At 40.4% G+C, this 22,183-nt stretch overlaps 1 protein-coding gene across 3 annotated transcripts in view; it reads right to left on the reverse strand.

The window, feature by feature from the left end:
- The window catches only part of wu:fb13g09 (ATP-binding cassette sub-family C member 5), a 34,827-nt gene that overhangs the window by 7,312 nt on the left and 5,332 nt on the right, over positions 1-22,183 (reverse strand). For all 3 annotated transcript variants that reach the window (XM_053878810.1, XM_053878808.1, XM_053878809.1), the window contains exons 3-20: positions 21,665-21,820; positions 15,384-15,531; positions 14,356-14,589; positions 12,584-12,757; positions 12,100-12,247; positions 9,045-9,193; positions 8,824-8,931; positions 7,182-7,541; positions 7,025-7,096; positions 6,719-6,843; positions 5,619-5,691; positions 5,318-5,521; positions 5,121-5,246; positions 3,785-3,890; positions 3,531-3,715; positions 3,075-3,221; positions 1,770-1,899; positions 1,014-1,167 (exon numbers count right to left, since the gene is read on the reverse strand). In XM_053878810.1, the coding sequence (XP_053734785.1) occupies positions 1,014-1,167; positions 1,770-1,899; positions 3,075-3,221; positions 3,531-3,715; positions 3,785-3,890; positions 5,121-5,246; positions 5,318-5,521; positions 5,619-5,691; positions 6,719-6,843; positions 7,025-7,096; positions 7,182-7,541; positions 8,824-8,931; positions 9,045-9,193; positions 12,100-12,247; positions 12,584-12,757; positions 14,356-14,589; positions 15,384-15,531; positions 21,665-21,820 (2,799 nt within the window). The remainder of the gene's footprint in view (positions 1-1,013; positions 1,168-1,769; positions 1,900-3,074; positions 3,222-3,530; positions 3,716-3,784; positions 3,891-5,120; positions 5,247-5,317; positions 5,522-5,618; positions 5,692-6,718; positions 6,844-7,024; positions 7,097-7,181; positions 7,542-8,823; positions 8,932-9,044; positions 9,194-12,099; positions 12,248-12,583; positions 12,758-14,355; positions 14,590-15,383; positions 15,532-21,664; positions 21,821-22,183) is intronic.

A 22,183-nucleotide genomic window follows, 5' to 3' on the forward strand; every position in this document is an offset into this window, starting at 1 on the left:
AAGCTATGGTGTCAATAATTTATGATGAAGACAAGAATAAATCTTTTTTTTGTTTGTTTTTTTTTGTTTTTTTTCGCAAGTCCAGACTGGGACTCAAGTCAACACCTCAAACCACTTACAATCTCAGGGATCATTAGAACAAATCTGACAGCCAGACATTTAAATGTCTCTGATGTCGTCCTCAGACAGCATCCGTCTTTTAACAGGGCTTTTCTTGAATATTTCATGCTCTCTCCAGATCACTCAGATAAGAGGAAATATTCCTGCAGTTATTTCCCAAGACACTGTCAAGCTGCTGTTCAGGATTCACCATTATTGCAGGAAATAAAGCCTGAATAATGACTGAGGCAGAGCGGTCATACGATCAGGGCACATTTACCTCAGAACGAGGGAGGCAAAAATCAATTACAGATAAGAGTTGACACACACACACACACAGATAAAGATGATCACAGCACTTTCCCCAAATTTGACTTCTTGTGTTCGATTTTCAGGAGACTGATAAAAGACGCTGACGAGCAAACTTGTTGAGTTGTTGTCAAGTAGCATTTTCAAGATTGTGTTTACATAACAGAGGAGCTTAGGTCTGGCCTGTTGGAGACCTACTTTGTTAGAGGCAAATGAATGCGCAATATAAACTTCAACATTTCATATTTTATGGGGAGGCAGCATGTATTCTGACACTAGAAAACCAATTCATAAATCAAGAATAATTCAATCCTAAAGAAGATCATTTCTTAAGACTTGAAAATGTTGAGCTGGCCAGCGACAGGAGGCAATTGTGTTGGAAAAATAAATCCAAGGTGTAATTTACTCTTCGTGATTTACTGGTTTAATATGTCCACTAATAAAAGTCGATTTTATTAAATTCCATAAGGTGGGTGCAGAAGATGAAATGAAAAGGCCCTATCATCCTAGAAAATGACAAAACCCGTACACCTGGACGACTATTACCTCATTCAGAATGGACTGTAAATTCAGGAAGTTACACAAAAAAATGACAAGCCTCTGACCTGGAGACACGGTTGACAATGTAGAGAAAGGCTCCGAGGGGAATGATGGAGATCAGAAACCAGGGAAAGATGACGCTGACCATTCCCAGACAGAAGAGCACCAGGGTCAGGTTCTGAAGCAGCATCTCAGCTTGCATGGAGAGACGCACATCCACTTTGGAAAGAAGGAATAGAGACTGCGTAAGACACGTTTAACATCTCAAACTAGAGATGCAACACGTCCTATCTTGGATAAACTTTCACTCATGGGGATGCATCACTTCCTGGCGTATGATACAATGTGATGTCATACCCAAAACAACCATGAAATGAATGCGTTCAAGTCCCAGCCAAAGTACTTACACTTCACAGTACAACTACTAATAAAAATAGATGTTTCGACGCAGTTGATTGTCTGGAGTTAAGAGTGTAGCAAGCTTCAGAAAACCTGGAAATGTACTTTTGTACTGCACGACTTACTGTGTGGCTGTTAAGATTGAAAATGGAAGAGTAGCGGGTGAAAAGAGCTCACACATTTTCCATCTCAGTGTTAAGAATATATCCAGACTCAATGAGAGCCACACTAGACATAACCTTTCCATGCAGCGTAACAATGTCAGGGGGTGTTGTTGACGGCGCTAAATAGGTTAATAACTGTGTCACTGCCGTCAGTAAATAAAGCTAATGACACCGTGTTTTGCGCTTTGTCGTTGCGGTCAACCTTCGAGTTCATTTTTAATGAAAGCGGTGGGACAGTTCTCTCATGTCAAGTCTTACCTTCGTCCATGTCCCTGGAGAAGCGGGTCAGGATACGACCCAAAGGTGTGGTGTCAAAAAAGTGCATGGGGCTGCGGAGGAGTCTTCGAAACAGCTTGTCATGGAGCACGGAGGCAGCCTTCACCGTGCACTGTCAACACAATGAGCCGTGTTGGAAAATTGAATGCGACAATGAAAACAAACAGCTAACAGAAACATATGGAAACAATTGTCGGACGGATAAACACACAGCTGGATAGAAGCGGTTCTCTGAAGCGCTCAGAACCAAATCAACAAAGACAGCGAAGCTGCGCACGTCCTCACGATTCTGACTCCCTTACATGTGCAGGTACTTTAATTGAGTGAGCTGATCTGTAATGGCTTAAACGGAGGGGCTGACAGTAAGTTCACGACCTGATGTGCAGGGGGACAGAAATTAAGCACGGCGGCAAAGAACAAATGAATTCTATTAATGGAATATTCAAGGCTTGCAAAGATCCCATCACAGCTTGGGGTGGAGAAGAAAAGAGTAGCCATCTTTGAAGAATTAGCAATTTCAAGTGGCAGACATTAACACAAGTGTCTGACCTCTGCAAATGCAGTGTCAGCTCGGGTTAGCTTGATAAAGACGACACATACCCAAAGGGCTGCTGACACGCAATTCTACTCATCAACACATGCACACACTGAACACGTCTTACTTGGCTTCCGGCGTTATTGCCACACACACATAGACATATACAACCACTGAACTGTAAATTCATGCACATTTTAATTCTTGAAAAACTGAATTGCAGGCTTAAAGGTGAAAGGTCAAATGAGATATGGCGTTTGAATTACAAAAAAAGACATCCACAATTACAATAGAAAGTAAACGTCAAATGAAAATGTCATTAGAAGAGAAAAAAGTGATAATAATTGGGGGTTTTTTTCATCATAAAAGAGATGTTTTAAGGTCTTCTGCTTAGCAATTCCAGAACTAGACCTATTTTAATATCTATTACATACATCATACAGACAGCAACTATAGTTGCTGTTAGAATCACAAATATATCATTAAATTGAACATAAGATTTGTGCTTCTATAGTACACATTGTCATCTTTGATTGATGATGTCAAATGTCAAAAACAGACCAAAATATTAAGCTCACATGAACTCAACTCAATGTTGATGAAGTCAGACAGATAAATGGATACTATTAGTCCATCCAGCCGCAGAACTTATAACATTCCTTTCAACTTCAGCCTGCTACTTTAGCTTATTAATGGACAGCTCAAGTTCAAAGTCTGGTGCCTCAGAGGCCAGTAGTGGAAGGAAAACCTACCTTCACGAACACCAACCCTCTCATCGTCTTCAGCAGCAGCGCTACTCCCATGGAAATGATGTAAACTGTTGAATAGTAGCGAATGTGAGGGTTCAGCCTCATGCTGTCGCTTGGTGCCGTTTCATTCGCCAAGATTAATGAGGTGTTCTGAGGGCAGATGGAGCAACAAATTACAAAGAGTGAGTAAAAACATCTAATTTTTAGAGCCCTGGGGTGGATTGATATTGTGGCGTACAAAGAAAACATATGAAAATCAGTCAGCTAAATGATCTTTTCGATTACAGGCACATTTCTCAGTGGCCTCGACTTGGTTTGCAGCACATCTGTTCTCACGATTCTTGAGTTTAATTAAGTTTATGTTGCTTTTTATTCATGCACATTCAGATTTATGGCATGGGTGGCTGCAGCAACTCTCTGTGGAGCGCGCGCTGTTGTAAAGAACTGAGAAAAACTGACCCCACTGCCCTGCCGGATCCAGTGGCTTAGCCACCAGTTACTGAAGGCAATGCTGCCGGTGGTGGCCAGGAAGAAGAAGATGTTGATGAAGAAGATGAACGGTCCACCAGCGGCTTGGATGTAGGCACCATAGACAGACCAGGAGACAGCACCAAAACCTCTCTCTTCAGCTTTCATCAGCCCTTCTGAGATGAAAAAGTAAACAGTGAAAGTTACGTCCGTTTCTTGCCAGTTGAACCTGCTATTTAGCGCACCTGCTTTTTTGTTTTCCACTGTCACAGTTTTGGCGACTTTCACAACGGTCGTTGTTTCTGCAGCCACCGTTTGTTGTTTGTTTTTAAAATTCTCTTTCACCATATTCTGAGTGAGAAATAGAAAAAAAGTCAAGTTAGACGGTAGATAAAGATGGAGAAGTGACAATAAAGTGTTTTTTGGGCATTTGTTGTCAGTAATACTTTAAAAATAATTTCTTAAAAAGGTTATTTTTTTCAGTTAGGGGCCCAATTGTGTGTTTGTTTTTTTTTCCTTCAGTAATGGAATCACACATCCACTTAGCTTCACATTATAGTTTGCATTGGCAAGTAAATTACTCAGAAATGTATCATTTTGTCACACATGAGTAAATATTATGGTGACATTTCATATTGCTAACACTGTAGATAACTGCTTAAACAGTGAAAAACCTGATAGGGCCTCCTATTATACAAAAAAAAAAAACCAAAAACAAAATGCCATTGTTTATCATGAATTCAAAATATCAATATATATGCCATGTACACCACAAAATAAAGGGTACAAAAGATAATGCAATAAAGAAATTAAACAAATTCAAATGTAGGCGGATGTGTGAAAAATATAAACTTAAAATGCACATAAATAAAATGCAGATCTGCTTCATATCATAATTGGCATTTTAAATAATGTATAATTACAAAGATAAAAAAAAATCAGACATTTGCTTTGCCAAAACAGACTCACTCAATTGATTTAGAACGTTCACCAAGATTGGATTCCTCTTATTCCCAGAGAATATATTTATACAGCTGTTAAAATGCAATAAAGTGGATGGAAATGAGCTCCGTGCTGTAGATGACAGACCACCCAGAGAATGCTAGATTTTCTCCCATTTTCATACCTATGCAACGAGAACCTGGTTTGCAGAGGCATGGATTTAAAATGCATAAGGTTTTCAGAATAAGGAGATGAATACCAAGCATTTCCGTCTCCCACGCTTGATGCACCAAGATTTTGGGAATACTATTCACACTCCTTTGCCTAATTTCTACTCTGTATTTTTTGAATTTCGTATTATCCTCAGGATCTTTTTATCATAAAAAAATCATTCAATGATAGTTCAGATGTTAATTGGAAAGAAAAAAAGCAGCCTCCAATGGACTCTGATATGATTTAAGTAGCTCACCAGTGAATAACCTGCATTAATAATTGAAAAAAAGAACAGTATGCATTAACTATTCCTACTCATTGGATGCGTCTGTCCTTGTGAATTATTCATCTTGTAACCTCATAGGGTTACAGGCTAAAGAAACCTCAAACCAAAACTGCCTTCTCTACCGTGTCAAATAACCTCACCTCTTGTTGCATGCTGTTGAATAGGTTGGCATAGTCGCGCTCTTTGGCCATGAGCTGAGCATGCGAGCCATGCTCTGATATCTGGCCGTCCTTCATCAGAATAATATCATCACACACCGGCAGATACTGAGGCATAAAACCACAAAGATTACACTCATCCAGAGATACATGTGGAACAGTCAGTAAGGTTTACTTACCTGCAGCTGATGGGTGACAAAGAGAACTGTTTTGCCTTTAGCGATACCCCGAATTGCTTTGCTGAAGACGAGGGATCCGAGACAAGAATCCACTGCACTGAGGGGGTCGTCCAGGAGGAGTATGGGTCTGTTGCTGTAGAGTGCACGAGCCAGGCTGACTCTTTGACGCTGACCTCCGCTCAGGTTGGCACCACGCTCCCCAATCTTCAGTGAAAAAGTGAGAATATGTCAGGGAAATCTTCCTTTTACAGAATATAATGCAAAAGACAATATAAAAAAAATACGAATACTTGATAAATACCTCTGTCATGTCGCCATATGGTAGTTCTGCAAGATCCGGAAGAAGACAGCAAGCTTCCAGGACAGCCTCATATCTACAGAGGAAACAGGAAAAAAAGAGTCAATTTCACCAAAAATAATCAACACAATTGTACTTTCTTTGCCACTCAGTTAAAACACCAGTTGCAAAATAGATACTGAAACTAAGACAGAGTATCATTTTCTGAATGAAGGTGCAGTGACTCTTCTCAATCTGTTTTTTTTTAGTCACAGACTATGCATCGATTCTAAATCTTTTCCTGCAATAAGAGGCTCGGCCATCGACCATCACAACTGAAAACATTTTACAATGGACACATCAATCAATAAAGTGAGATGCAATATTTGCCAAACATTTTTAAACAGACGTTTCGCCCTGTCCATCATCCCATACACGAAATATGCCAACATCATCATATCCATCGTATCCAGTCTTGGTAGTTGACTTAACTTACTATCAAAATAATAACTTTTTTTGTGACACTTAGATGACATAATTTTACCTCTTCAAATGTACCCTTTTTGTTTGGTATCCTCATGAGGGTTTATTAAAAAGCTATAAGATGATATACAGAAACATATTTTACATAATCTAGTCAACAAAACAAAAAATAGCGAAAATAATAAAATAAAATCAAAAACACTTTGTCCAACATGTTTACAAATTTTCCTTTTTTCCTATACAGCTAGATTTAGTCTTCAGACACACTGTTTATGTTCTTGTGCCTGAGGATAGGGTGCACTGCAGGTGTTCATCTGTTTCACCTGGCTTTGATATATTTGTGTATAAAATGGATACACAGTAAGCTGCTGCAATAACATGCAAGACAGAGAGGTCAGTGAACGCATCTTGGCTTTGTTTCCTGCCTGAGGGTGGTTAAACCGGAGTGAAACAAAACCATATTTTAATTGGCCTTCATTTTCGCACTTCTGAAGCTACTTAATTTAGCGTAACTTATTCAAACAAGTCAACAAATCTGCTTCTCATATAACCAGGAGTAGTAATTTTCATTCAGCAAAAACAACCCTGTTTCAACATGTCATTCAACCCATTAGCACTGTTATTACAGTGTTATTACTTACTTGTCTCTGTCGTACTCATTTCCAAAGAGTATGTTCTCCTTTAAAGAGTCATTGAGGATCCAGGCTTGTTGAGAAACTAAAGCGAACCCCCCGCTCACTGCGATGTTGCCTTCCAACAGGGTCATCTGGGAAATAATAGAGGGAAGCTACTTAAAACAATCTCCTGCAATTGCAGGTCATTGCATGCCACCGCTGCTTCCCGCAACCAGACTGCAAGACTTCAGATCTTCAAAAAGATGAAAGCTAGGAATTATCCGAGCGTCTTTTGAAGACAAATGTTAAATTGAAGAGATAGTCGACTCTCACCTGTCCCAGGAGGGCTGATAGAAGAGAACTCTTCCCACTACCTACACCTCCACAGATCCCGACCAAAGCTCCCTAGACGGAGAGAACATGCAGATGTTAAAGCAACTTTTGGTGCAGAGGGTTACCAGCTCTTAAATCCTTCAGTGGTTTGAAATACCCTCTTAATGCGGAGGTCAATCCGGTGCAGGGTCTTGTGCAGAGGAGGTCGGATACTCTGCGTGGAAGAAATGGTGCTTTGCGGACTTTCTTGTTCCATGTTTGTGAGCAGACTCTGAGTGTTGGGGCTTTCTTTGTTTGCTTTGCCGTCCTCAGTTGAAATGTACAGGCTGAGTTTCTCCCTGCGCAGCATCCTCCTCATGCCTCCTCTGTGAAACTGATTCTTGGGTGGTGGGTTTGCTTTGACAGCCGGGGGTCTGGCCTTTTCCCATGCAAGGGTCGCATCCTGAAACTCCACTGCATTACCAGGATCCTCCATTTTGACCAAAACCACCTCCCTGTCATCCATCATGAACAGTCTCTGTAGGGTTAAAGAACAGGTTATTTTGACAATGATAAGTGGCTCACTAATGGTTGTGTGTCATAAGAAGGTTGCGTGTCAAGAAAACTGATTAAATATTCATGGAAATAATAAATACATCTAATAAATTATTATTTATATTCAAGGATCAGTACACAATAAAAGGCTTGAACCCATGATACGGATGTTACCAGAGTGTATGACGCTCTATGGTTGTACTGCCGAGCTCTGGTGAAACAGTGTGTCAGTGAAAGTTAAGAACTTCTTGTGAAACTTGAGCATTAACATGAACATTGGCATGCTAGTCCTGTTTGTGAACGAACGGAATGAAATACGATACTGTGTTGAAAAGTCAATACGTGACCTGCGTGGTGATCCACCAGCGAGGAAATTCATTTTCTCCTCAGACAAGCAGCCACTTGGGTGACGCTGAGATCAATTTAGGGTTAAGCGTCTTGCTCAGGGGCACAAGGACACGCGCATCTGCAGCTGGCATCCAACCGGCAAGTAAAACTTTTTGCGTGCACCAGTAAGTAAAAAAGTTTGTGGTCAACAACATCTCTTGTGTGCTTGTACAACTAAGAAACTACATGTGGATTATAGGATACGCCGCATATAAAGAAATCTGAACCAGGAATTGAACCTGGATGGGTATGTACTGTATGTGCCAATGCATCACCAGCGATGATGCATTGGCACATACTGCCATTTATTTAAGATCAATGTCACATGAATCATGTGACAGCGTATCACTGCTGTCACATGATTTATTTTAGTGACTGTGCAGGAAAAAAAAATATTTTTACTACTTCTGAATAGAGCAGAGTGCCTTTGCTTTTCGCTCACAGGTGGCCCTTCTTCCGTAAAAATTTTAATTTTATTTTATAGATTTTTTTTCATGGACATTTTATTCGACTTGTGCCTGTGTGGGGACACATGTATTGTCAGGAGGTAATAATAAGGCATGGGCTATACCGCTCTCTGCAAACATATTCTTTTCAGGTTACTGGTTAAAGTACTTGTTTGACTAGAACCTTCATATCACTATTGACTTTTAAAAGTGCAATAACCCAGATGTCAGTATAATTGCTTGCATACAGAGGAGCAAAATATTTGACCACTTCAGCCTGTGAATATGGGTTATTTTAAGAATGTGCTCTGCCAGCCGAATGGCAAGATGTCACTTGTCTTGAGAATAATGTGGCATCCGGGGGGTCACTAGGTTTGGATGTCATCCTCAGTTCACCTGACTCCAATGTCCAGTGAATATTCACATTTTTACCTGGAACCTTTTAACTGCAACGGCACCCTCAGACAGAGCCCTCACAGCCATGGGTGTGACCTTCAAGGCGAAGGTCATGGAGTTAAAAACAGCAACCACGGTGAACGCCTGCAGCCAAAAGGGATGGGGGGGAATTATGATTTGATGAGCCAAGGACACCGACGGTTTGAAGTACAACAATAAAATCCTCTGCCGTAATCTCAAGTGTTTGTTAACATTACCTCAGCGGCAGTCAAGTCATAGCCCAGGGCCATGTGGAGGGTGAACGTACACACACTTGCAATCACAACAACGATCGGTGCAACTCCCACAGTGAGGCTCTGTGTGACCCCGGCGCTTTCCAGTATCTTTCTTTCCTTTGACCTGACCTCTGTGAAAGGAAACCAAAGAGAAAGTGAAAAGACGAAACACTGCTTTCTCAAAGATGCTCTTGTAATTTCCTTGAGCAACAAAGCCATTGGAGTGGATTAACTCCCCACAGAGAGCGAACAGAAGTCGATGTAAGAGGGTGGACACGGGTCCTTTACTTACATGGTATGAAAAAGGCTCCCAAACCTGCTCAACCTTGATAACTGTCCAAGCCTACAGCTTTCATCTTGTCCCCTACATGCACACCACTATCTTGTACACGCACATGCTTGATGCAGTTTTCACTTGTGGTTTACATGGAGTTTGGAAAAGCTTCTTTAATGTAGCACCAAGAGAACTGCAGAATGCAAGACTTCCTCTGCTTTTGGTGCCTATTCTGCACCGCAGGATTACTTATGCTGCCTACTTAGAAAAAGCTCCAGACACGGGGTATCAACACAGTTTAAAGAAGCAAGTATTTAGTAAAAGTGAAGCCTTAGCAACCTATCGTGTTAATTTCAGCCCGCTCACTAAAACACAAAACCAAGGCAAACCCAGCTGTACATTTCTTGTGTTGAGTTTAAATGACAGATTCTGAAAGAGCCAATTGTTAAACTGTTGTGTATTCAAATAAATTCCCTTTATTTTTTTCATCAGGTGATATTCAAAGGCTTGAGAATAATTTAAGATACAGGATTCTCCGTAGTATTTTTGTCAGCATCCTGCAGAAGCATTAAAGCAGAAGAGCACTTGACCACATGCCGACTATAACAGCTGAAAACTCCCTATATGCTGGGGGCTCAAAATCCCAGCACAGGGGCCCTCACACTGATAAAGAACTGGGGATGACCCTCAAAATAAAATAGAATAAAATTAAATAAATGGCAGAACAGCAATATCTGTGCACTAGGAAGTCATGGGTTTGAATTCCAGTGAGGCAACTAGCAAGGTCCTTAGTGCCACATGCCTACCCACTGCAAGTCGCTCTGCTAAATGACATGTACTGCAAAACAGTAGCCAAGATCAATGTAAAATATGCGTTTAAAGGAGAGTGAAATCTTTTATTAATACAGATGCAGTACAAATTACAGTAATGGATGAATTGAAACCTGTGCACAACCTTATTTTGCCTTATTTTATTTATCTTACTTTGCTTGACTTGCTGTATTTATCAGTGTGTGCATGTGATAGTGGCAGGGGACGCAAATGTTGCTGATATTGAACTTAACTTGTGGCACAGGTGTTCTTAATAATAAACAATGGAAATCAGCCGTGAGCAGTTAAATGTCCAAAGGGACCGCATTCATTCCACAGACTAATGTTAGGGGCCGCCAAGCAAAAACGACTGATGGACAGAATAAAAATAATGTTTAATAAAATTTTGTGTCTTAATATTAGAGTAAGGAACAGTGTTATTACACCATGTCATTAGATGTGTAAAATACGTTCTTTCATCTAATAGAGTCAAGTACGCTCATGTTCACATTTTCTTCAATATGGATGCTGTGAGAGGAAACCGAAGTACCCGGAGAAAAGCCAGAGCTGGATTTGAATGCAGAACTTTCTTCCTGGGAAGCAGCAGTGGTAAGGATTACGCCACTGTTCTGTCATAAATAAACTACTTCTTCATTCTTCTTATAAACTACCTATAAGTGTACTGTTAAACCTGGAATTTTAGCATGGAATGGTCACTGAGCATTCACTGTAAACATAACACAACATAATTATTGGTTATTAACAGTTAATAAGCATGTAATTATCTTATGAATAGTTAATCTAATCCCTAGTGTAAAGTGTAACTCAATTATTATTAGAAGATTTGGAGATGTTTTATTGTGCAGGGTGCAGTTGTTATAAGACACAGCGATAAAGGAAGCGGCACCACGATTCTTACATGTAGACCGTGGGGAACAATTTAATAGTAATAACAAAAACCCCCTTTATTCTGGTAATATATTTTTTTTTCGTCTTACCACTAACTCTCAGGACCACACAACTGATGGCTGCATGAGCACAGACCATAATTAAAAAATGTGTTTTTTTTTTGTTTTTAACTGGCAATATTCAGTCATTGAACAGATATTTTTTGGAAAAACAATTCAGCCCCATACGAGATATGTCGTCTTTCCAGAGCTGGATTTGAATACAGAACTTTCTTCCTGGGAAGCAGCAGTGGTAAGGATTACACCACTGTTCTGTCCATTTTCTTCAAGATCTTTTACTTATTTATTTTGATAGGCAAATAAATATTGTTCAAATGAATGTAGCACAATCTAATTCAGAAAGAAAAAGAAAGGGAAACTGGAAATAACTTCTGGAAAAATTATATTATTTTATCATTTTATTTTAAATTCAAATCACAGTGCGTTTGCTCTGTCCTCACTCGCACCGAAATGATGGATCGGAAAAGCCATCACAAAGCCAAACACAGCGTGTGGCTTGATGTACAAGTTCTTACAAAACAAAGTGATCCTCCTTTCACATACTGAACCGTGGTCTGTAGCTCACCAGAATCATGGTTATTAGGTTTAAATCGATTAATTAACGCTATGATCGGTCATAACTGGGCAGTAATGAAAACACAACCCACCAGGTCACTTAAGCACATCATCAAAACCAGGGGTGTTTGATTCATATCTAAGAGCTTCGGCGAGGAGCTCATTTTTAATCACGGATAAGGAGAGCGCTGAGACAATGGCTTTACGAGGCTCCCCTCACAGGGACTCAAACAGGACCGGAATATATCGGGGATGGCACAAGGAAGCATAGTCCGATGACAATGGGCTTAGAGGTGTGGATCATGACAGTTCAATTTCCTGCACTAAAATGACAATTAAGACAGTAATTTGTGGGTATTTCCATAAACTCAGCGTCTACTTTGGGCGACACTGCAGCTAATACGTCAGTAAATAAATTATGAGCACTCACTGTGAATGTTCTGTGCGAACGCATCTTCCCAACAGTACATCTTGATGAACTTTATGCAGCTCAAGATCTCGTTCATCAGCCTGACACGCTGGTCGGTCACCACCACACACCTCTTGCGGAAATACGCAGTCAGTCTGGATGCAAGCATCTGCCCAGACGGGAACATGGGGAGGAAATGATGACAAGAAAAACAAGCGGCAGGAGAGGAAATGAAAGCAGACACCATCGCATTAGCTGTGCTGCGAGCCTGTCTGGAGGCCCAGAGTGATAAGTGCCTTTCACATCAATACTAAGGTCTCCAACTGGCTGATTTTGAAAGTAGAAAATCTGTCATGTTCCTCAAAAAATAATGTTTAGTCTTAAAATAAATTTCGTGAAAAACATGTACTGCTGCGATTAGAACATAAATAAAAGGTCATGGAAATGAGGTGCGGTGCAGCAACTCCAGTAAAACGGGTGAAATTGTGACATGCTGAAATCGCACCATGGCTGGGTAGAAGATGATGAATACCGCCGACCCCAGCAGAGCAGTTGGCCCAAGGAAGTATGTGGTGTAGGATAGTCCCAGTATGCCCACAAGAGGCCCTCCAGCCAGCAGACATCCCACGGTAACGGCCTCATAAAGCCGCTGGCCATCGCTGGAGCAGATGTTGATCATCTGGGAATAAAACACACAGAGAAAACGGCTATAATCACAGTTCTTCTAATAAAACCGTACGTGTTTGACTTTGAAGATTCCCATTTGAAAATAGACTGCATATTTCCCCATCTAGTTCACAGGCACACAGGGACTTATTCGATGGGTCACACTCATTGGGTCTCCATTTAAAAGGGATTTCAGGTACTTAGAAAGTCACTTGAGGCGAAGACGGCTCAAATTTCCAGACACTCTAAATCTTACTTGAACTTGTCGTCAGTGTTCGTCGTGTCATAGTGATTTTGTTTGACTGCAAAAATGCGTGTTTTCTAGCTGTGTTAAAGTGTTGTCATAATGTTTGTGTCACTTTCTTTTAATATTTAACTGTGCCAGCCAGGGAAGACACGTCCATTGACACAGTTCCTTACCAGCAGCCTGGGAAAATATCTGTGCAGGTCATCAGAGAAAGCACATCTCTGCAAGGCCTCCCTTGACACAGCTCATCTCGGTGGGAAATAAATGCCTACCTTTATTGGCTGCTGAGTTGATGACCACAGCAGAGGTGGGTTGTGGGTTACAGTTTAGATTATCAGGGGAATATATGTTAGCATAAATAAACTACTTATTCATTCTTCTTATAAACTACCTATAAGTGTCCTGTTAAACCTGGAATTTTAGCATGGAATGGTCACTGAACATTCACTGTAAACTACAACATAATTAGTGGTTATTAACAGTTAATAAGCATGTAATTATCTTATGAATAGTTAATTTAATCCCTAGTGTAAAGTGTAACTCAATTATTATTAAAAGATTTGGAGACGTTTTATTGTGCAGGGTGCAGTTGTTATAAGACGGACGGACCAATCATCACAGCGATAAAGGAAGCGGCACCACGATTCCTACATGTACACCGTTGGGAACAATTTAATAGTAATAACAAAGCCCCCTTTATTCTGGTAATAAGAGTTCTTTTTCCTCTTACCACTAACTTTCAGGACCACACAACTGATGGCTGCATGAGCGCAGACCATAATTAAAAAATGTGTATTTTTTTTTTGTTTTTAACTGGCAATATTCAGTCATTGAATAGATATTTTTTGGAAAAACAATTCAGCCCCATATGAGATATGTCGTCTTTCACATACATTTGTGACTGCAATAAACCCTGTCTTTGGAAAACTACATTAAATTCATTAGAATTAGACCTATATTAAACTATATTAATGAATGAAATGAACTAATAAACACTAAAATCTCTACAGTACCTTTAAGAAGGCTGTGCACAAAGTGCTTTACAGACAACATCTCAACAAGAGCGGAAGTTAGTAGGAAAACGGGATGGATTCATGTAGATACAAGTCAATGGAAATGAGTTTCAACACTGTTTAAATGGTGCAGGAAGGTACACATGCTTCAGATCTCCTCTGGTTGGCCCATCCGGAGTCAAAGAACCTTTAAGGACAAGGTTCTGTCATCCCAAGTTTGAGCCTTGACCTAAGTTTGACAATTAAGGGGGTTGAGATTTGTACAATTATAGTATTGAACTGTAAAATATTTATTAAAACCGATATTTACTTTCAAGAAAAATTCAATTTGAACTCTTGCTGACCACCTACCTCACCAGGGCTGATGTCCTTCGTGCTGCGCAGTCGAAGGATCTTGTGGAAGGCGAAGGTGAGGGCAGCACCACGAAGTCGAGCAGCAGTGCGGTAACTGACAGCCCACATGAGCGCCAGCGACCAGGAGCGTATCAGCTCCATGAGGAAGATGCCGGCGACCAGCATTAGACCATACATTATGTGGCTCTCTGAGTTTTGGGAGTATTCCAGCAAATATCGCACCAGCAGAGCCTGCAGAAGCAAGAGCAAGACGAGAGGGTGCACACGAAGAACAATGAATGATCGGAAAAAGAAAATGTGCCATCGATCTATACATAAAAATCAATAAAGAAACAGTAAGACATGACAGTTAAGTGCTCACATATTCAATAGAAGTAGGTTTTGTGGCATTCTATCGAAATTCCAGTGCTTAACAAATTCAAAGAGAATGTCTTGAAAAATGGTCTCCAACATCAATCACTCTGGTATGTGAAACACATGAGTCATTGTGTGAGAGCCAAATCCACTTAATGCTATTAGTTGCGTGCAGTTGAAGGCACATGAATCATGACATTAAAATAATCAGCTTAAAGTTTAAGGGTCAGCAAAAACACTTTCATCTTTTGCTGAAATAGACCCATAAATATTCCACACTTTTGACAAACGTTAAAGTAATGTCCTTCCCAATACCGACTTTTAGAATTATGCCACATCAAATGTCTCAAGGTTCATTTCAACTCACCAGAAAGTAGAAACTGAAAATATTTCGTGAGGCCATGAGTCCATAATGTGTGAAGAAAAATGTTTCTTGTTATAAATGGGACATTTTCGTCATCCTGAATAAGGAAATAACAACCAAGTGTGGCACGATTCTGTTTCACACAGGAATCTAGCAGTATGCTTTCGCTTTAATTTCCACCCCAGTGGGCAGTCGGATTTGCAGTAAACACATCAGGTCGTGGGACTTTGCGCCAGACACCATGCTGAGAAGATTATTGGCTGAATCGGCAGAATTAAAAAGAAGCGACAGAAAATTGTGAACTCACAGGGCCCACGAAGCCTGACACCATAGTGAGCAGGAGGGAGAAGATGGCCACCAAAGTACGGGTCCGGCAGAATCTCCAGAAGACTCTGGTCAGGGAGGCTCCCTCCCGGCCTTTTGCTTTCAGCTCATCACGCCATAAAGACTGAAGTCTGTGAGGAGAAGCAGTTTAAATTAATTTATTGCTGCAAACATGGCTGCCATCTATAAACAGAGAACACACGCTGTGTCGTGCCTCATAATGTGAGACTTCCAGGGTCGAGTTTTCAGACTGGGCCTGGGAGTTAGCCAATTTGATCCCAGCTCAGGAAGTGTTCATGACTCAGCGGTATGTGTTTAGTCAGCACGGAAAAAGTGCTTCAAAGTAAGAGTCATTTAGAAGCTGCCTTACAAAAGAAAGAAAAAAAATCTGTAGTTTAGAACAACTCCCAAAGACAAAGTAAAAGACATGAAGTAAATTAATTATATTTTTTATTTAATTTTATATATATATATATATATATATATATATATATATATATATATATGTGTGTGTGTGTGTGTGTTTTGACCTAAGTTTGACAATTATATATAAATATAAATATATATTGTTTGGGATTTCCAGGAGGGTAAAATCATAACAAACCCTCTCAACTTGCGGTAGCTTTTCCCTAAAATAATTTTGATTCATACATCCTGCATTACATCCACGGCTGATCACTTCTCCCTATAGCACAATATGAGATGCATACAGTCTAAAGGCAATCATTATGGCAAAACAAGTCGGCTTTCGTGGCATATTAAATAAGTGAGGACGGAATGATGGCTCGATACTTAACTATGAATAATGTCACTGTTAAAGTCACGTGTGTATTAGTGGCTTTCAACAAGCCGATTACTATTTCACACACATGCTGAAGTACAGCCAAAGGAAAACACAGCCTCAGCACACATCAAATATAGATGAGTCACAAAAAGGTACAGTTTTTTGGAAGAAAAACAAAGATATATTTTTAGCAATCATTGGGACAACATCACGACTGATCCACTGAGAGACAGAGAGGTGAACTGACTCATCCTGAGCTTAATTCATAGTTATTCAAATCTTGTCAAGCTAAATTATACAACAAGTGATGGATGGGTATGAATCTTCACAAGGAATAAGTCACTGAACATGAATAATAAGAAAGAGTGAACATAATTCATCAGAAGTATACTGCGCTTCCTACGCATTGATGAGGCTTTGGCCCCAGTACAGACGTCTTTTGCCAGTTTCAGTGTCATCTTGAACTGTAGTAGGTTATAGCAGGGCCACCGTGGTTATGGAGTCAAGTCAGAGGCTGTCCCAACTTCTGAAATAGCCCCATAACTTAATCATTTATCCCAATAGAAAAAACATCCATCAGAAATAAGAAAAACTGTCATAGCCTGTAGAACCATCTGTATAAGGACCTCCAAAACGCAGAGCAGATTTACTGCGTCGCCTCGCCTCAAGGTCCAAGTGTTGCATGGGCTTGTCAGGACAATAAGTCCTGAACGGTCGCTGCGAGTAGATACGGTTTATAGAAGCAGAAAATTGATGATTGAAAAGCAATGTCCACGCATGTTGATGGTGAGAAAAAAAAGGGGTAAAAGCATGCAGCTGAAACATTGAGTTCATTGAGAAATGAAAAGAAGAAGGCTCGCTGGAGAGTAATTTCATATTTTGTTGCGAAAGGAGCATTCAAAAAAGACCACTAGGCTGCTCAGTCCTACCCCGAAAAGCTAAAAACACCTGAACATTGTTCTTATCAAATGGCAGAAAAAAACAAAAAGTCCAGGAGTGAAAGTTTGTTGTTAATACAGCTGAAAATTCCATTTTTTTCAATCAACAACAATCAAAAACTGAATGTTGTCAGCCTTATTCCACGAAAATGATGTCTTCAAGTTCACTGCTGAAAAAAAATTGAACAGTGAAAATTGGCAGGTTGAAGCAGAATGGTCCCACCAAGCAACACCCACAGCATGTGCCTAATGATCCAGGTGACGATAGCTGTCCGAACGTTTTTTGAAATGAACTTTGAGTGTTGCAGTATAGCCGTCACCTGACCATTTTTTTTTTTTTTTTTTTTTTTTCAATTGCTGAACTTTTTTTTTTTAGTCTAATCAAATGTATATATAAGTTGGCATTTCCAGGAGGGTAAAATCACAACAAACCCTCTCAACTTACGGTAGCTTTTCCCTAAAATAATTTTGATTCACACATCCTGCATTGCATTCACGGCTGATCACTTCTCCCTGTAGCACAATATGAGATGCATACAGGCTAAAGGCAATCATATACAGAGCAAATAGTGTGCCATCCCAAAGCTAACCTAACGCCAACCTCCATTGTTCTTCTGCGTGACCCACAGCCCACAGTGTCAGGATATGCCGCGCAAGGCAGAACATGCTTAAATTCAAAGCCGCCTGAAGGTTGTCTTCGGCGTCAATATACATGCACGTAGGACGCTAAAGTCCAAGTTGAAGTACAGAGTTTAAAATGAGCGCTTTGGAATACAGGTTTACACTTGCAATCATTAACTTATTTAGATCCAAATGATGTTTGCATGGAGATACAATACAAAAAATCTTGGATAGGCAGAAAAAAAAGGGGTGCAATTAAATTCTGAAGGTATATGTGCTTTTTTTGAAACTAAAACTTTGGCATTCAATACGGCAGAAGTGTTTTTTTTTAAATGTATGTAAAATTTGCCAGATGGCAAGCAACACGGATGTTTGGAGAGCGCATTGGCCGGGGCATCACATTGAGGGTTCGCACCTCACTGAGCACCAACAAGTGTCAACTCTCCCATGGAGCCGCTCTCATTCTACCTCCTGCCATCATCTCGGTTTGCGTCAGCGTTCTTGCAGTGTAAACACAAACTAAAGCCTTCTCTTCTTCAGTGACTCCGCAGCACTCATGCATACAACATCTCTGCAGCTCTTCCAACGTGATAGCTTTGTGCTTCGCGGGGCCTTACATGTCTCTCTTCAATGGAAAAGTAGCAACGGCACGAAGCATCCAGGCCTTGGGCCAGAGGCTTTTAACTACACAGTCCTCAAGAGGATGAAACACCATAAAAGTCACGCTCCACTTGAATGCTACACTCATATTCTTTTTTTTTTTTTTTTAATTCAGATGTCAAAATAAATGCATAATGATGTCTATTCATAGAGTGGTTGCATCATTACTCAAGAGAGCAAGCTTGGCACAGAGCTTTATCCCTGGCTAGTCAGTGACAACTAATGAGATAACAGTGAGCCATGAGGCGACAACAGGGCAGGTAAAGCTGGTGATGTAACCACCAAACTCCAGCACTAACTGTTACCATCATCATTAATCCCTGGTAATTTTAGCATGCTCATACCTTCAAACAACCCTCCTGTTGAGTGCTTTTTCGACCGCGAAGGCCATGATTGTGTGACTCAAACAACAACAACTTGAGGCCACAGTGGTGCCCGTTCTTTCATCAGTAGGAAGTAAATCTGTCTGGTGAAAAGGTCAGACACACGTGCAAGACACGAAAACAAGCAACAAATAAATGTATTAACTAACACTCTCCAAGTAGCATAAGTCATGTCAAATTCTCACTTGACTCCAGGGTGCACATGACTTAACTCAAATGGCTGGTTCTGACTGAATGTCTCTGTTTTGCATGGACTAGCAAGAAAAAAAGATGATGAAAATGGAAAAAAAAAACTTTCATGAACAAATGCTCACTATCAAGGAAAAGTCTAAATAGAGAGAAAGGGAAGGAATGAGTCGCACACTTGTATGATGGCTTTTTGAATTCACGTTAACCTGCGTGGGAGTGGACAGTCTCAGGGCTGAGCGATGCCCAGACCATTGCATGAATTTCACAGGGAGGTTTTCCCACGGCTGACCTCGCAGCTGTTTCCCCACTGCTGTCAGTGTTTGGCCAGATAAATCAGCACATTTTATTATTTTGCTCACAGCAGGTAAGGGTGGTGAAAGAGTCAAAAGGTTCCGTAATATTTGTATAAAAAGGGAAAACAAGCTCAGCAGCCCTACGGCGTTAAACTGAAGCAATGCGGTGTTGATAACAAACCTTGAAGCAAGAAGCTCTGCGGGGATGCGTGAACAACTTTCCAAGAGAAAAAGCCATCTTTTTGCAGGGCTGAAACCTAAGTACGTGTAATTTATATTCAACAACAGATTGCAAGAGTCCAGTCTGTGTGTTCTAAGTCATGTCTTAACAGTTTTAAGGTTAGGTCCTTTCTCAGGGGGCATGTGTCTCATAGAAGGCAGCACAAGCAGTCTGTCCAAAAGAACATTTTCAGAGCGACTGGAACAGGATACCCAATTGAAAAAAGTGACTTCAAGAAATGGAACTTTCTACAACTACTTTTGGAAAAACCATACATTTTTATAACAAGAGCAAAATCAAAAAAGATCATGTGGTAGTAACATAGCAAAAGAAAAAGGAACTTCCCATTCATAAACTGCTTTCCTGACTCATTCATTTACTTCAAATGTTGAAGTGTTCCAAGTCACTCATCACGATGATGCTCAAGTTATTTCTTTAAAAATATCGTGTATAATTCGTAATTCGATAACTGACAAGAGCTACATCGACTCATATTGAATCATATATCTAATAGAATCGGGCCCATGTGAATCGAATCAGATCGACTGGGGGAATCTGAATCAATGACCGCCTCTAATATCTAGTACTGAGCCAAAATGTAGAAAACATGACCTCTTGCAAGCCACGATCTACGGCGATCAAAAAGGAGAATTTCTGAGCGCACTTATGAGCTATATATTAATATGATATATGGATAAACATTACCGCAGAGTGGCAGAGGCTATGCGTGAGGCAGAAGTGCAACGGTTAGAGCAGTTTCATGTATGACAGACAACTTTCACATTCTACTTATTTTGCTGTGAGCTCATGTAGTGCATTGGCCATGGTAGATGTTTCATTCATTTGATGTCATGCTGTTAAGACACATGACATGGCATGTGCTCTCGCGTGTGCTGCCTTTTCAATTTCTCTATTCATTTTACTATATACGTACTATATATTTTCATCATGACAGTCTGAACCTTTCACATGGACATTACAAAAGATTAGATGAATATCCCTCAAGTTCGAGCTCTTAGACATGGGTATTTAAGAGGAACATTCGGATTAAAACCATGTGATAATGTGATGGTTTATGTTCTATTGGCCTGATTACATAACAGACGCAGAGAGTAAAACATGTTTATGTATGCAGTAGTATACTACATTAGATTACAGGTCATTTTCCACACACGTTTATCTAGGGCAACTTAGAAAAGAGCCATCACCATTATGGAGGTTCAAACCAAGAAACCCAAAAAAGTGCCCGATTAAAATTGAATCTTTCTCAATAATTATGCTCAGAATTATTAGATATTTGATATGAATTTTTCTAACATGAGCTCCAACACAAGCATATAAAGATGTATCCATCTGTGAGGAGCAATAGTGACATTTCAAACCTGAACAATTTGGGGGCATGTCAACTGATTGTACAATATCATTGTGATGTTGTGATCAATTGTGTGTATAAGTGTAGTTCCCAGCAGCGCTTTCTTGCCAAGACCCACCGTGACTATGTTCTATGTTCTCCCCCATGTGCTTCTCATTCAAAGGATTAAATGAAATGAGCTGTGGAAAATGAAATCTTGAACTGTAAAGGTTTTTATAATCGTTATAATTATAGATTATGAGGAGGTTAGGTATCCAGCCTGCATCATGGTTCTCACCACTTATTTCTCAATGCAACACAGCAGTTAACCAGCATCAACAGCTCAGAAGTGATTTCCTGTAAGCAACTCTGTCATCATAAGTTAAACAACAGTTTTGGTAATCGTGTATTTTCCGAACCCTGTGCAGACACAACAGAAGATAAAGCGATTGTTTGCCGTGCTTATTTCTATTCCCAGGATCTCCAGCTTTTGTGAACAGATTATTGTTTCAGATGTGTTTAAACAGATAGGGCAAACTAATGGGCAAACATTTTACCTGCGCTTTGGGCAGGCAATTCTGTTGTGCACACAGCTCCAATATATGAAGGTGTACTGGATCCTATCAGTTTCCATGGGAACACAGACTTATTAACTGTAACACTGAAGCCTAAAAAGTAATACATCAACATATATGCATTATGAAATGTGACGTCCTAAAATGTATTTTTTGGGACACCTTGATCCAAAATGTGTTTCACTGTCTCTACTCCGGGAACAGTGTCTGACCGCATCAGAGATGCAGCAGCATTAGAGACAATCCTCACCTTTGGCAGTTTATTTCAGACGCTTCGTGGCAAGACAGTCCCCACACATCATCCAGGGACAAGGTGGACGCCTTGTGGGCTTTAATGGCCAACGGGGAGAGCCAGTGTATGGTCATGAAAGAGAAGAGGCCAGCGTTGTCGACTGGGTGCTGGTGTCTGGAGGAGAGAGGAAGATGTGGAAATGGGTAAGATGTCTAAAAGTGCAGGCGCACACCCAGGTGTCATGTGGGAGGAGGGCGAGAATAAGAGCGGCCCCTTTACTGGCCGGAGTCAGCCAGAGGTGAATCATGCCTGTGGTGTTTGTACAGCAATTTACACACTCTTCATAAAAATCAGAGAAGCCAGTGAAAGACGAAAAAAGTTGAGTGCCTGTTTATCTGTCGGCATATGTTCAAAGATGTAGCTGTCTGTCGCTGCGGGGTAAGTTTCCATTTCTTATCACGTCTCCGCCAACTCTCCCAAGTCCCCCCATTAGACAAGCGGGAAACAACAAAACTGAGCTCATATTCAAATGAGTGT

The sequence above is a fragment of the Synchiropus splendidus genome, chromosome 11, assembly GCF_027744825.2.
Source record: "Synchiropus splendidus isolate RoL2022-P1 chromosome 11, RoL_Sspl_1.0, whole genome shotgun sequence".
Classification (NCBI taxonomy): Eukaryota; Metazoa; Chordata; class Actinopteri; order Syngnathiformes; family Callionymidae; genus Synchiropus; species Synchiropus splendidus.